The 16,009-nt window shown below is 45.6% G+C and overlaps 1 protein-coding gene across 3 annotated transcripts in view; it reads right to left on the reverse strand.

The window, feature by feature from the left end:
- Positions 1-774: 774 nt before the first annotated feature.
- CFAP58 (cilia and flagella associated protein 58) overlaps positions 775-16,009 on the reverse strand; it is an 89,844-nt gene continuing 74,609 nt past the window's right edge. Inside the window, exons 17-19 of one of the 3 annotated variants that reach the window (XM_044298110.1) lie at positions 14,627-14,760; positions 8,434-8,576; positions 1,028-1,141 (exon numbers count right to left, since the gene is read on the reverse strand). In XM_044298110.1, the coding sequence (XP_044154045.1) occupies positions 8,459-8,576; positions 14,627-14,760 (252 nt within the window). In that variant the 3' untranslated portion in view covers positions 1,028-1,141; positions 8,434-8,458. Of the gene's footprint in view, positions 1,142-8,392; positions 8,577-14,626; positions 14,761-16,009 lie in introns of those variants that run through there. The other 2 variants (XM_044298111.1, XM_044298109.1) reach the window with 2 other exon arrangements.

Raw genomic sequence — 16,009 nt, forward strand, 5'->3', positions numbered from 1 at the left:
TGTACAGCTGGTATAAGTTATACATCTTCTTGTATATAGTGATATGGACCATGCTGGTATAACCTGGGCATCTCCTGTATATAATTATATATGTACAGCTGGTATAAGTTATACATCTTCTTGTATATAGTGATATGGACCATGCTGGTATAACCTGGGTATCTCCTGTATATAATTATATATGTACAGCTGGTATAAGTTATACATCCTCCTGTATATAGTGATATGGAGCATGCTGGTATAACCTGGGCATCTCCTGTATATAAGTATATATTTACAGCTGGTATAAGTTATACATCTTCCTGTATACAGTGATATGGACCATGCTGGTATAACCTGGGTATCTCCTGTATATAATTATATATGTACAGCTGGTATAAGTTATACATCTTCCTGTATATAGTGATATGGAGCATGCTGGTATAACATGGGCATCTCCTGTATATAATTATATATGTACAGCTGGTATAAGTTATACATCTTCCTGTATATAGTGATATGGACCATGCTGGTATAACCTGGGCATCTCCTGTATATAATTATATATGTACAGCCGGTATAAGTTATACATCTTCTTGTATATAGTGATATGGACCATGCTGGTATAACCCGGGCATCTCCTGTATATAATTATATATATACAGCTGGTATAAGTTATACATCTCCTTGTATATAGTGATATGGACCATGCTGGTATAACCTGGGCATCTCCTGTATATATTTATATAAGTACAGCTGGTTAAGTACTTTCCAGATCTTTATTGGTTGCAGGAGTAAAACAAGGGAATAGATGTTGTGTTTGTGGTGAGCAATCTTGCGAGCTCTGAGCTCTTGTCCTCTTCAGATGGAATCACCCGCTGCTCATGCTCCATTTCAGTCAAATTGCAGAGTTTATCTCAGGAAATGGTGTACACCGCTCATGTAATTTGAGGCTGACACTATGTATCCACCATTGCTACAAGCGCTTTATGTTTATCTGTCTGGACGGCACAGCTCCAGCCTCACAATGAAGCGGTCGTCCTCATTCAGATCTCAGCCGAGCAGCGCACATTGCAGACGTCTTGAGGTGATATTACTCTCTGCATACAGTGGTGAACATGAGAGCTCATCCCCGGGCCTTAAGATATCTTCATGGATAAATCTAAAACAAAATATATTTAACAACACAATTCAGGAATCAAAGAATACATTCAATTTTACTTTTTCAAGCAGCTGTGGATTTAGGGAGCCAGAAATGTGTACAAACTGCAGTCTTTGCTCCCCCTCCCCTCTCATAGTGCACAGCCTCAGGTAGAGAAGCTGCAGCTGCATCCCCCTCCTCTCCCTCTGAAAATCTGCTTAAGAAGCTGCAGCTGCATCCCCCTCCTCTCCCTGTGAAGCGATCTCACTAAAAATCTGCTTAAGAAGCTGCAGCTGCATCCCCCTCCTCTCTCTCTGAAGCCATCTCACTGAAAATCTGATTAAAAAGCTGCAGCTGCATCCCCCTCCTCTTCTTCTGAAGCCATCTCACTGAAAATCTGATTAAAAAGCTGCAGCTGCATCCCCCTCCTCTCCCTCTGAAGCCATCTCACTGAAAAGCTGATTAAGAAGCTGCAGCTGCATCCCCCTCCTCTCCCTCTGAAGCCATCTCACTGAAAATCAGATTAAGAAGCTGCAGCTGCATCCCCCTCCTCTCTCTCTGAAGCCATCTCACTGAAAATCAGATTAAGAAGCTGCAGCTGCATCCCCCTCCTCTCCTTCTGGAGCCATCTCACTGAAAATCTGATTAAAAAGCTGCAGCTGCATCCCCCTCCTCTCCTTCTGAAGCCATCTCACTGAAAATCTGATTAAAAAGCTGCAGCTGCATCCCCCTCCTCTCCCTCTGAAGCGATCTCACTGAAAATCTGATTAGGAAGCTGCAGCTGCATCCCCCTCCTCTCTCTCTGAAGCCATCTCACTGAAAAGCTGATTAAAAATCTGCAGCTGCATTCCCCTCCTCTCCTTCTGAAGCCATCTCACTGAAAAGCTGATTAAAAAGCTGCAGCTGCATCCCCCTCCTCTCTCTCTGAAGCCATCTCACTGAAAATCAGATTAAGAAGCTGCAGCTGCATCCCCCTCCTCTCCTTCTGAAGCCATCTCACTGAAAATCTGATTAAAAAGCTGCAGCTGCATCCCCCTCCTCTCCTTCTGAAGCCATCTCACTTAAAATCTGATTAAAAAGATGCAGCTGCATCCCCCTCCTTTCTCTCTGAAGCCATCTCACAGAAAATCTGCTTAAGAAGCTGCAGCTGCATCCCCCTCCTCTCTCTCTGAAGCGATCTCACTGAAAAGCTGATTAAAAAGCTGCAGCTGCATCCCCCTCCTCTCTCTCTGAAGCCATCTCACTGAAAATCAGATTAAGAAGCTGCAGCTGCATCCCCCTCCTCTCCTTCTGGAGCCATCTCACTGAAAATCTGATTAAAAAGCTGCAGCTGCATCCCCCTCCTCTCCTTCTGAAGCCATCTCACTGAAAATCTGATTAAAAAGCTGCAGCTGCATCCCCCTCCTCTCCCTCTGAAGCGATCTCACTGAAAATCTGATTAGGAAGCTGCAGCTGCATCCCCCCCTCTCTCTCTGAAGCCATCTCACTGAAAAGCTGATTAAAAAGCTGCAGCTGCATCCCCCTCCTCTCCTTCTGAATCCATCTCACTGAAAATCTGATTAAAAAGCTGCAGCTGCATACCCCTCCTCTCCTTCTAAAGCGATCTCACTGAAAAGCTGATTAAAAAGCTGCAGCTGCATCCCCCTCCTCTCTCTCTAAAGCCATCTCACTTAAAATCTGCTTAAGAAGCTGCAGCCACATCCCCCTCCTCTCTCTCTGAAGCGATCTCACTGAAAAGCTGATTAAAAAGCTGCAGCTGCATTCCCCTCCTCTCCTTCTGAAGCCATCTCACTGAAAATCAGATTAAGAAGCTGCAGCTGCATCCCCCTCCTCTCCTTCTGAAGCCATCTCACTGAAAATCTGATTAAAAAGCTGCAGCTGCATCCCCCTCCTCTCCTTCTGAAGCCATCTCACTTAAAATCTGATTAAAAAGATGCAGCTGCATCCCCCTCCTTTCTCTCTGAAGCCATCTCACTGAAAATCTGCTTAAGAAGCTGCAGCTGCATCCCCCTCCTCTCTCTCTGAAGCGATCTCACTGAAAAGCTGATTAAAAAGCTGCAGCTGCATCCCCCTCCTCGCTCTCTGAAGCCACCTCACTGAAAATCTGATTAATAAGCTGCAGCTGCATCCCCCTCCTCGCTCTCTGAAGCCATCTCACTGAAAATCTGATTAAAAAGCTGCAGCTGCATCCCCCTCCTCTCCCTCTGAAGCCATCTCACTGAAAATCAGATTAAGAAGCTGCAGCTGCATCCCCCTCCTCTCTCTCTGAAGCCATCTCACTGAAAATCAGATTAAGAAGCTGCAGCTGCATCCCCCTCCTCTCCTTCTGAAGTGATCTCACTGAAAAGCTGATTAAAAAGCTGCAGCTGCATCCCCCTCCTCTCCTTCTGAAGCCATCTCACTGAAAATCTGATTAAAAATCTGCAGCTGCATCCCCCTCCTCTCCCTCTGAAGCGATCTCACTGAAAATATGATTAGGAAGCTGCAGCTGCATCCCCCTCCTCTCTCTCTGAAGCCATCTCACTGAAAAGCTGATTAAAAAGCTGCAGCTGCATCCCCCTCCTCTCCTTCTGAATCCATCTCACTGAAAATCTGATTAAAAAGCTGCAGCTGCATACCCCTCCTCTCCTTCTGAAGCGATCTCACTGAAAAGCTGATTAAAAAGCTGCAGCTGCATCCCCCTCCTCTCTCTCTGAAGCCATCTCACTGAAAATCTGCTTAAGAAGCTGCAGCTGCTTCCCCCTCCTCTCTCTCTGAAGCGATCTCACTGAAAAGCTGATTAAAAAGCTGCAGCTGCATCCCCCTCCTCTCCTTCTGAAGCCATCTCACTGAAAAGCTGATTAAAAAGCTGCAGCTGCATCCCCCTCCTCTCTCTCTGAAGCCATCTCACTGAAAATCAGATTAAGAAGCTGCAGCTGCATCCCCCTCCTCTCCTTCTGAAGCCATCTCACTGAAAATCTGATTAAAAAGCTGCAGCTGCATCCCCCTCCTCTCCTTCTGAAGCCATCTCACTGAAAATCTGATTAAAAAGATGCAGCTGCATCCCCCTCCTTTCTCTCTGAAGCCATCTCACTGAAAATCTGCTTAAGAAGCTGCAGCTGCATCCCCCTCCTCTCTCTCTGAAGCCATCTCACTGAAAAGCTGATTAAGAAGCTGCAGCTGCATCCCCCTCCTCTCCTTCTGAATCCATCTCACTGAAAATCTGATTAAAAGCTGCAGCTGCATCCCCCTCCTCTCTCTCTGATGCCATCTCACTGAAAATCTGCTTAAGAAGCTGCAGCTGCATCCCCCTCCTCTCCTTCTGAAGTGATCTCACTGAAAAGCTGATTAAAAAGCTGCAGCTGCATCCCCCTCCTCTCCTTCTGAAGCCATCTCACTGAAAAGCTGATTAAAAAGCTGCAGCTGCATCCCCCTCCTCTCCTTCTGAAGCCATCTCACTGAAAATCTGATTAAAAAGATGCAGCTGCATCCCCCTCCTCTCTCTCTGAAGCCATCTCACTGAAAATCTGCTTAAGAAGCTGCAGCTGCATCCCCCTCCTCTCTCTCTGAAGCCATCTCACTGAAAAGCTGATTAAAAAGCTGCAGCTGCATCCCCCTCCTCTCCTTCTGAATCCATCTCACTGAAAATCTGATTAAAAAGCTGCAGCTGCATCCCCCTCCTCTCCTTCTGAAGTGATCTCACTGAAAAGCTGATTAAAAAGCTGCAGCTGCATCCCCCTCCTCTCTCTCTGAAGCCATCTCACTGAAAATCAGATTAAGAAGCTGCAGCTGCATCCCCCTCCTCTCCTTCTGAAGCCATCTCACTGAAAATCTGATTAAAAAGCTGCAGCTGCATCCCCCTCCTCTCCTTCTGAATCCATCTCACTGAAAATCTGATTAAAAAGCTGCAGCTGCATCCCCCTCCTCTCTCTCTGAAGCCATCTCACTGAAAATCTGATTAAAAAGCTGCAGCTGCATCCCCTTCCTCTCTCTCTGAAGCCATCTCACTGAAAATCTGATTAGGAAGCTGCAGCTGCATCCCCCTCCTCTCCCTCTGAAGCCATCTCACTGAAAAGCTGATTAAAAAGCTGCAGCTGCATCCCCCTCCTCTCCTTCTGAAGCCATCTCACTGAAAATCTGATTAAAAAGCTGCAGCTGCATCCCCCTCCTCTCCCTCTTAAACAATCTCACTGAAAATCTGATTAGGAAGCTGCAGCTGCATCCCCTTCCTCTCCCTCTGAAGTCATCTCACTGAAAAGCTGATTAGGAAACTGCAGCTGCATCCCCCTATTTTCCCTCACTTTTGAACTACATTAAGCCTATGCAAAACAGTGTCCTTCTGGCAAGCCGAGATCTGTCTGTATACAAAAAATGAATTGTGAACATAGTGATATCACCTTGTGCCAAAAGACAAACACAGCAATGATACACCTGACAAGCTCAGCTCTGCAACATCTGTGAAACTCTAAATATCCATAGGCAGTAGTCCTGGCTCACTTGCAGGAATGTCATCTTGTGTCCATGTGACCACTTGCCCTGCCGGTGGAAGCAGCAGATTTGGCTACAGGCAGTTACTGTCTTCACTTGCAACACAGAACGTGTAGGCAATGGGCTGTCCATGTAATGCACAGACATACAGACGTGCCCGGTCCTCCTGAACAGACAGTCTATGGATGGGCCACCTTCTACCCCACATTAGTTCACCAAAATCATGAAAAACATATTTACCATTCACATGCATTACAAAATGATTCAGTAAACAGTTACATTTATCTGCATAGTATGGTGCCACCTGGTGTTCAAGGTGTATAGCAATGTGCACCTCCACCTAATGAGCTGAATGCTGCTGGTCACACATGCTCAGTCTCTCTTCCCACAGGCAGGTCTATTGATCCTCTGTTCACTGGCAGCCTGTACAAAGTGCTTCTATGCTACTTGTCAGGAAGGATGAGTAGTCCTGCAACATACGGCAAAGCCAGACCGACTGCCTGACCGCTCCAGGCTCTATAGTCCAATTACTGTCTAACCATCTTCAGGGGAATAAATATATATGGCTGCCAGAGGTGAAGGAAAATAAATGGGAACTATATTTATAGCTGTCAAGGGGGGACGGAGGGTAACTGGGAACTTACTGGGGACTAATATTTACAGCTGCCAGAGGGAGGAGGGGACTGACTGGATAACTTACTGGAAACTTTATCTATAGTTGCCAGAGGAGGGAGGAAAATAACTGGTAAAATACTGTGGCCTATATTTATAGCTGCCAGAGTGGGTGGAGTTTGAATGGAAATTTTCTGGGGCCTATATTAACAACTGCCACAGGGTAAAGACTGACTGGGAATGTACTGCACACTATATTTTCAACTACCAGAGGGAGAAGACGACTGACTGGGAACGTACTACACACTATATTTTCAACTACCAGAGGGAGAAGAAGACTGACTGGGAACATACTGCACACTATATTTTGAACTACCAGAGGGAGAAGAAGACTGACTAGGAACGTACTACACACTATATTTTCAACTACCAGAGGGAGAAGAAGACTGACTGGGAACATATTGCACACTATATTTTTAACTACCAGAGGGAGAAGAAGACTGACTGGGAACATACTGCACACTATATTTTTAACTACCAGAGGGAGAAGAAGACTGACTGGGAACATATTGCACACTATATTTTCAACTACCAGAGGGAGAAGAAGACTGACTGGGAACATACTGCACACTATATTTTTAACTACCAGAGGGAGAAGACGACTGACTGGGAATGTACTGCACACTATATTTTTAACTACCAGAGGGAGAAGAAGACTGACTGGGAACATACTGCACACTATATTTTTAACTACCAGAGGGAGAAGAAGACTGACTGGGAACGTACTACACACTATATTTTTAACTACCAGAGGGAGAAGAAGACTGACTGGGAACATACTGCACACTATATTTTTTTTACTACCAGAGGGAGAAGAAGACTGACTAGGAACGTACTACACACTATATTTTTAACTACCAGAGGGAGAAGAAGACTGACTGGGAACATACTGCACACTATATTTTTAACTACCAGAGGGAGAAGAAGACTGACTGGGAATGTACTAAACACTATATTTTTAACTACCAGAGGGAGAAGAAGACTGACTGGGAACATACTGCACACTATATTTTTAACTACCAGAGGGAGAAGAAGACTGACTGGGAACATACTACACACTATATTTTTAACTACCAGAGGGAGAAGAAGACTGACTGGGAACATACTGCACACTATATTTTTTTTACTACCAGAGGGAGAAGAAGACTGACTAGGAACGTACTACACACTATATTTTTAACTACCAGAGGGAGAAGAAGACTGACTGGGAACATACTGCTTACTATATTTTTAACTACCAGAGGGAGAAGAAGACTGACTGGGAACGTACTACACACTATATTTTTAACTACCAGAGGGAGAAGAAGACTGACTGGGAAAATACTGCACACTATATTTTTAACTACCAGAGGGAGAAGAAGACTAACTGGGAAAATACTGCACACTATATTTTTAACTACCAGAGGGAGAAGAAGACTAACTGGGAACATACTGCACACTATATTTTTAACTACCAGAGGGAGAAGAAGACTGACTGGGAACTTACAGCTGCCAGTCTGACTGGGAACTTTTGGAACTACACGTATAGCTGTCAGAATGAGAAGGAGACTAACTGGTGATAATGTGGAGCAGGAGGGATTAAAAGTCATAGACAGGGAATATATCGATTTTCATCATTTTTGTAGCATTAAATAGCCTCGGATCTTGGTGTATGCCATTTTTGTGCAAAAAATTCACGACTTCTTGTGCTTTTACTCTGTGCTCACAACTGAAAAAGCGGAAGGAAGAGGGTGGGGCTGTTCAGCAAATTTGCTATAATTTAAAACAATAAACTGAAATAAATTATAGCTCAAATCTACACCGGCACAGATTTTAGTTTCTGGCACACGGAGGGCCAGAGGTGTGCCTCTTGATAAATTAGATGTGTTGAGCACTTGCAATAGGATTTTGGAAAGTTGTAGGCAGAGAACAGAGAAATGAGGAGGGGGGGGGGGGACACTGCCGCCCACAATATCACAGATCAGTGGTGGGGCTGAAGGGGACACAAAGATAAAAAGAGGCCGATGTAGCAGAAAATAGCAGCTAATGGCCTTTTTATACAAGCTTGATTTGTGGGATAACCTCCTTTAATGGAGCCAGAAATCCCCTTTAATATGTTTTAATACAAAACCGTTAATACACCACAAAGTGAGACAACTTCAGATACACATTTATTAAGAGACCAGGTTACATACACTACAAGGACAGGACACGTGTTCATCAGGCTATAATTTTTGGGGCGTGGCTTATGGGAAATCCACCTCCTGTAAAACGGGGCGCATCGGACCGCTGCTGCATATATTGCGTGTCTGTGTCCACCATGCTTCTTTCCTTCTCCCTATACAGAGTAACAAAAGCACATAAACATCAGCGCAGACATAGGAGACGTTACAGAAAACACAATATTAAAGGGGATGTCTGGGGTTGGCCGGGGATGGTGTGTGTGTAGGGAAAATACCCTGCTGCTCTGGTCGTCTCAGCTCTTGTGGTGCGTCTCAGACACCGCCATTTACAGTCCTTGCATGTCTAGAAGGGGGACGTAGTGACTTTCTGCACCGGACAAGTAGTGGTCTCAGCAGTCACCATGCCTGCACACATCACCGCTGAGGCCACTGATTGGCCAGCAGTGGTGACATTCAGGGAGTCAGCACATTACACTTCCGGACAGGCAGGGTAATGGAAGCCCCGGGATGGAGACACACAGCAGGAACCAGGGCGACCAAAGGAGGTGAGTGTTATTTTTTTCCCCACCTCAAAATGCTCTTATAGGGCATTTCAAAATTGCTTGTGTAAAGTGGACTCCCCTTTGATGTGTGGCGGTGTAGTCAGTGACTCACTAAGGACAACTTCGGAGGCTGCTCCTTTTCTCCTTTGAGGACGCTGCCAGGTTTATGAAAGGTGTATTACTAGTGATGCTTGCATGGCGCACAGTCACAGTGGTGGGGCAGGCTCATTCAGTGTCCAAGGACAATCCCTCCCAGCCAAAGTGCTGATTCCTCTGAGGTACGTCTACTGGTTTGATGACCTACCCTTAGCATGTTATAGCTGATCATTTGGAGTCCCAATCTCTGTACCTCAAAGGCCAGGATCCCAGGTCTGGTCGGTAGATACGTGGTATCATCGTCCTTGCGGCATAAGCTATTGGTTTCCCAGGTATCTGGCCACTGCCAGTCGTTAGGTGTCTTGTTCTGAGGTATCCACAGATGCTGCAGTAGTCCTTGAGTCCCTGTCATGTATTCTCTCATATTCAGAGACATGACTGAGATTAGGATACCGGACACCTACATGCTAAGTATCTCCTCAGTCAATTGGTTTCCCAGTCTCTGATGCCCAGTGTTTGGTGTTTCACGCTCTGCACCTCAAGGACACCAATAAACGAGGGAACCAAACTATACCTCATAAGGATACCAAGTCTCTGGCCTCCAGTCATTTGGTGTCCAGAGACTTGGTGCACAAGCCCTTGAGGCCAAAGTCAATTAGTGTTGTATTCCATCCTACCCTAGCTCCATGTGCAGTTGTTGGGTGCTTCCTCCAGCAGGTCGTGCAGGTCATGCAACAGACTTAAATCTCCTTTGCTGGTATAGATCTAAGCCATTTTCCATGCAAAAAAACTGTGTGGAAAATGATAAATGAGCAGGACTTTGGAACAGTGGTAAGCGGAGAAAAGCGCAGTTTACAAAATCTGCTACCTAAATCTGCCACTATTGTGGTGCAAATCTGTTAATAAAGGTCCCCTTGGAGTCCCATTCCAGGGACCTGGTGACTATTTCTATATATCTGGTTATTTGCTGTTCTCTTCTCTAGTCTCCAGAAATGTAATGTTCTAAACCCAGTCAGGTCCAGTCATTTAGTGCCCCATTCTTTGGTGTCCTAGTCTCTTATTCTTGTATCTTATTGTGCCAAGCTCTGGTGTCCAGAGATCTAGTCCTTGAGGTCCTGTCATTTGGTGTCCCAGTTTCTGGTCTCCAGAGAGTTAGTATGCCTTTCCTTGTACTCCTGACATCTGGTGTCACCGTTTCTGGAATCCAGAGACTCAGTTTCTCATCATTTTATGTTCAGTTGTTTGGGTCTGGACTTCTGGTGTATAGTGACCTGGTACCCTAACCCGTGGTTAGGAGACTTAGACTTAGTGACGCCAGTCTTAATACCCCTTTAGCAGGCAGTGGATGCGTTGAATCTATGTAGAGGCGCCGGTCTCTACATAACTTTGGCGTATCCACCGCCTGTCTAAACCTACGCCAACTCCTTTGCTGGGGTAAATTTAGACCATGCGTACAAAATGAGCAGGGAAAAGTCGCTGATTGCGGTGCAAATAACCTTTGTGCCACAATCTGCGATAGATATAGGCCAAAAAGTGACGTATATCTGTTTGTAAACGACCCCCTTAGTCCTTAAGATTCAGCCATTTGGCTTCCCAATGTCTGGTATATGCAGACTTGCTATGCTCGTCCAGTGATTCAGGGGTCTCAATTTCTGGAGTCCAGAGACTCAATACCCTCATCATTTATGTTCACTTGTTTGGTTCAGAACCTCTGGTGTCTACGGACTTGGGACCCTAGCCCCTGATGGTGGCCACTGACCAACCTATGCTATACAGTCATATGGAGCCTTCTTCCTTGAGGTCCAATTATTTGATGCCCACCTTTCTGGTGTCTTGGTCCTTGTCCATCTGTTTGGTACCTCAAGAGCCTGGTGTTCAGCAGTTTTGTGCCACATTTTCTTGCAGCGGCACTGATTTTCTATACCACCCCTTGTCAGGCGTCATAGCCCTTGACTATTGTATCATGGTGCTCAGACACAGCATTGTCTTGTTTTATGGATCCCTCCAGCATCTTCACTAGCTGTGCTTCCTGTGAATACATCTGAAGCCTGCCGCCCCAGACTGTGATCACATAATTAACAATTTGCCTTCTCCGGGTTGATTAATCTCTGCTAATAATCCTATCGTTTTCTTGTAAGCAGATGCTTTACTGCTACAGCTGAGCAAAGACTGGCTAATCCAACAGCTCTTCATCCATTTACCGCTGCAAGGAGCCGGCAGCATGCACGAGTCGGGAATCTTCCTGGTAGAAGCATATTGCAGAATGCTCCACATTGGGGGCATCAGTCATATTTGGATTTTACCCGTTGAATGCTTTGTTCACATATGGATAAATGGTGTTTTGCAAACGCTTATCCTCATCCCCACTGAACGTGTATAGCCGGAGCTCTTCTTTTACTCTTCTTTTTCAGGCCCACATGCCTTGCAGGGTCCTACAGAACGCATTTTACTCTTTTTCTCTCTCCTACCAGTCCCCGGTCTTGGTTCGTTAGTTCTTCACATAATACTGTATTAAGGCTTAGAGCCACTTCTCGTGAAACCTTGAAGGCAAAGTCCTGCACATTCTTTCCTGGGGCAGAGTTTGGCATTGAAGATCTTCCTAGATCTTGATGCGTCTTTGATGCAGTTCTCGTCACGTTCTGCCTGTCGGATTAATATTCTGATTGACCCCAAGTCACATTATTACAATACTTGTTGGCTCCCCACTTGTATGGATCTCGTCATGCTTGCCCGACGCTTCTATGGCCTCTTCCACACGGGCGTCATGTTTTTGGCCCGGATAAGATGCGGGTGCGCCGCGGAAAAATGTGCGATTTTTCCGCGCGAGTGCAAAACATTTTATTGCGTTTTGCGCGCGCATGAGAAAAATTGGCATGTTTTGTACCCAGACCCGAACTTGTTCACAGAAGTTCAGGTTTGGGTTAGGTGTTGTGTAGATTGTATTATTTTCCCTTATAACATGGTCATAAGGGAAAATAATAGCATTCTGAATACAGAATACATAGTACAATAGGGCTGGAGGGGTAAAAAAAAATTAAAAAATTTAACTCACCTTAATCCACTTGTTCGCGCAGCCGGCATCTCTTCTGTCTTCATCTTTGCTGTGCAAAGGAAAAGGACCTGTGGTGACGTGACTGCGCTCATCACATGGTCCGTCACATGATCCATAACCATGGTAAAAAAAGATCATGTGATGGACCATGTGACAAGTGCAGTGACGTCACCACAGGTCCTTTTCCTCACAGGTGAAGACAGAAGGAGATGCTGGCTGCGCAAACAAGTGGATTAGGTGAGTTTAATTATTATTATATTTTTTAATATATCCAGCCCTATTGTACTATATATTCTGTATTTAAGAATGCCATTATTTTTCCTTATAACCATGTTATAAGGGAAAATAATAATGATCGGGTCCCCATTCCGATCGTCTCCTAGCAACCGTGCGTGAAGAATCGCACCGCATCCGCACTTGCTTGTGGATGCTTGTGATTTTCACGCAGACCCATTCACTTCTATGGGGCCTGCGTTGCGTGAAAAATGCATAAAATAGAGCTTGCTGCGATTTTCACGCAACGCACAATTGCTGCGTGAAAATCACCACTCGTGTGCACAGCCCCATGGAAATGAATGGGTCCGGATTCAGTGCGGGTGCAATGCGTTCACCTCACGCATTGCACCTGCGCTGAAAATTTGCCCGTGTGAAAGGGGCCTAAGACTTGAAACTTGGAAATTTGGTGGTGAGATGCACATTTACCTATGTCCCTCAAACTCTATATTTAGAAGGGGGAAAGGGCGAGAGACAGGGAAATGGTCAAGAGAAGGGATGAGCAACAAGATAAGGGCATGTTCACATGAGCAGGATATGCAGTAGGGAAATCCCACACGTATTTGCTACAGTATCTGCAGGATTTTTTTTTCCTTTGGAGAGGACCATATTTTGCGCAAATTTTTTCCATGTGAATTAGATTACAAAAACCACAATCACATACCCTGAATGGAGACTGTCATCAGAATAAACATAGAAATCTGTCAAAACCTGAATGTGTGAACGGGCCCTAAAGGGAAGGGAGGAGGACCATGAAAAGAAGAAAGGATAGGGAAGGGAAAAGGGGCAAAAAAAAGGAAGGAGGGGTGAGAGGAGTTGTAAGGGAAAGACGAGGGGGACAAGGGAAGGTAGAAGAGTCACGGAGAAGTGGTGAAAGGAAACAGAAAAGAGGAAAGAGCAAGGGAAGGTAAGGAAGAAGGAGCATGGAAAAGGGCCACAGAAAAGAAGATGGGATAAGGGAAGGAAGAGGGGGCAGAAGAAGAAAGGGAGAAGGGTCATGAAAAAGTGAAAGAGTCATGGAAAAGAGGAAGGTGCAAGGGTACAGAGAATGGAAGGAAGTAGTTACAAGGAGAGGAAGAAGGGGGGTGAAAAAGAAGATGGGATATGGAAGAGGAGAAGGGTCACAGAAAAGGGAAAGGGGAGAAGAAAAGGAAGTAGGAACAAGGAAAGGAAGCAGGGAAAAGGAAATAAGACAGGATATGGGAAGGGAGAAGGCACAAAAGAAGGATGGAGGAGAATATGCAGGAATAAGGGGGAAGGGAAGGGAGGAATTGCAAGAAAAGACTAAAGGGACAAGGCACAGGAGAATGGACAAGAGACACAGAAAGTACAGTGAAAACAGGAGAAAATCAGTCGGCAATTAAACAGTTAATGGTCAGGAAAGTAGAGGCTGCAAAACATAAGCTCTACAGTATCCCCTTAAACTCTGCCTGGGTCCTAAGACTTGATGAGGGGGTCTCTCCTCTGTTCTCCAGATCCTGTAGTGTCCTGAGTCCAGTCAATCTTTCTAAATCTTACTACTCCACCCATCATTTGTAGAACGTGTCTTCTACAGAAGGTCCATTAATGCCAGATCCCACCTTTCATGCCAGAGCCTAAAATTTGGGGCCATCCTTTATATAAAAGGCAACCCTAGCGCAGTCCAGGACAGGGTTAATCTGCAGAAGTTTGGAGCCTGTTTTACGAACACCTCTTTTGCTGCACTTCTACTCAGCAAGAACATAAGTAATCGGCTATTAGTATTGAGAGGAACCTTAAGAGACGCACACGAGAAAAGCCTCGCGGGGAGTCGAGCAACATCTGCTGCCTTTGTGCAGGAATAGCGCTAATGTTTTTGAGTGATGTTCTCTTACAGAAAGAAAGCGAGAACTTCACGTCGTGCCGAGGTGTCAGCATTTTCCTTCACTTTTCAATTGGACTCCAAAACGTTGGACTTTAAAAAAAAGATTACATTTAAGGAAAAAAATTACCAGCAGATGCTAAATATTACTTTCCTGGCGCGCGGCTGCGGAGAGCTGAGATCATTATGCCCCTCGGCAGCACGTCCCTTTAATCTCTCTGACCGGGAGCACCTGCTACCCGCCGATGGACCTGTTCTTATGTAAAGGAGAATTGGAATTTTTTTTTTCTACAGATGTTTGATAATCCAGAATATTTGATAATCTGGGAGCACTCTGCTGTGTGAGCTGCGTTGAGTAATATCTACGTATCCCGGGGGGGGGGCGGCTTTTCTCTCCGGTACCTGGCCTGCTGCTCCTTCCGCTTCTGTGTCAGGTACTTTTTCTTCACGTTCTGCAGTTCATTGGCCAGTCTCTCGATCTCGTACTTATATTCCTGGCTCTGGGACTCGTACATGTTTAATTCTGACGACAGCGCCTAGAAGGAGGTATAGAAGACACATATATATGGTTAGCCTATCGGTGCTGGCAGATGGACCAAATGCAACGTATCGCCTCAACTAAATAAACCAGATCTTAAAGGGGTTATTGGACCCCCTCTAGGATAGGCTATCAATATCAGATCACTTGGGGTCCGACTCCCGCCACTTCCACCAATCAGCTGATTGCTATGTCTGATATTGCCGCTCAGTGCCATTCACTTGAATGGGGCTGAGCTGCAGGAAGTTGTAATACCAGGCACGGCCACTACAAAAGCTATGGCGCTATGCATGGTAAGCAATGAACAATAAATGGGATGCGGCACTTGCCGCCCTATGCAATTAGCTGATGGGGGAAGGGGGGGGGGGGGTTCTAAGGGTCGGACCCAAAAATATACAGATTATTTGCTTCTTTTCTAGACCTGACCTGCAGTTACAGCACAAGCATATCCTGCAACCAAATCCAGAGCTGCATTCAGAATCCTGCCGCCACTGATTAAAGCCTCATTCACACGTCAGTGTTCCACGGGCAGCACGCGCCCCCCTTCATTTTAAGGTGTGTATTCAGACATCAGTGTTTTAGCACGGTCTGTGGGTCTGTGTTTTGAGCACGGATGCATGCTGTATTTTGTCCGTGTTCACGGATCCATCACGTCCATTATAGTACTCTATAGGTCCATAAAAACCACGGATGCCATCCGTGTTGTATCTGTGTTTCACGTATGATTAGGAAGAGATGCTTTGAAAATATTTTTTTCCGCGGTGCAGGGTCAGTGAAACACGGATGCAAAATGGATAGCAAAAAACGGACACACAGACCCAACACGGATCCTTCATGGACGCATCACTGACCACCTGCTCACGGATTTGAGCACGGACGTGTGAATGAGGCCTAAAGGGCATCTCAGATCTGTCCCTATGACCTGTTACATGTGCACTCGGCAGCTGACGGCATCTGTGTTGGTCCAATCTTCATATGTGTCCTCATTACTGAATGAGGTTTTTATATATGCAAATGAGCCTCTAGGAGCAACGGGGGCGTTACCATTACACCTAGACGCTCAGCTCTCTCTGCAACTGCTCTCTGCACTTTGATTGACAGGGCCAGGTGTGATGACTTTTACACTGCCTGGTCCTGTCAATCAAAGTGCAGAGGGCGTGACCATTGCCGAGAGAGCAGAGCCTCTAGGTGTAATGGTAACGCCCCCGTTGCTCCTAGAGGCTAATTTGCATATATTAAAACATTAT

The sequence above is a fragment of the Bufo gargarizans genome, chromosome 6, assembly GCF_014858855.1.
Source record: "Bufo gargarizans isolate SCDJY-AF-19 chromosome 6, ASM1485885v1, whole genome shotgun sequence".
NCBI lineage: Eukaryota > Metazoa > Chordata > Amphibia > Anura > Bufonidae > Bufo > Bufo gargarizans.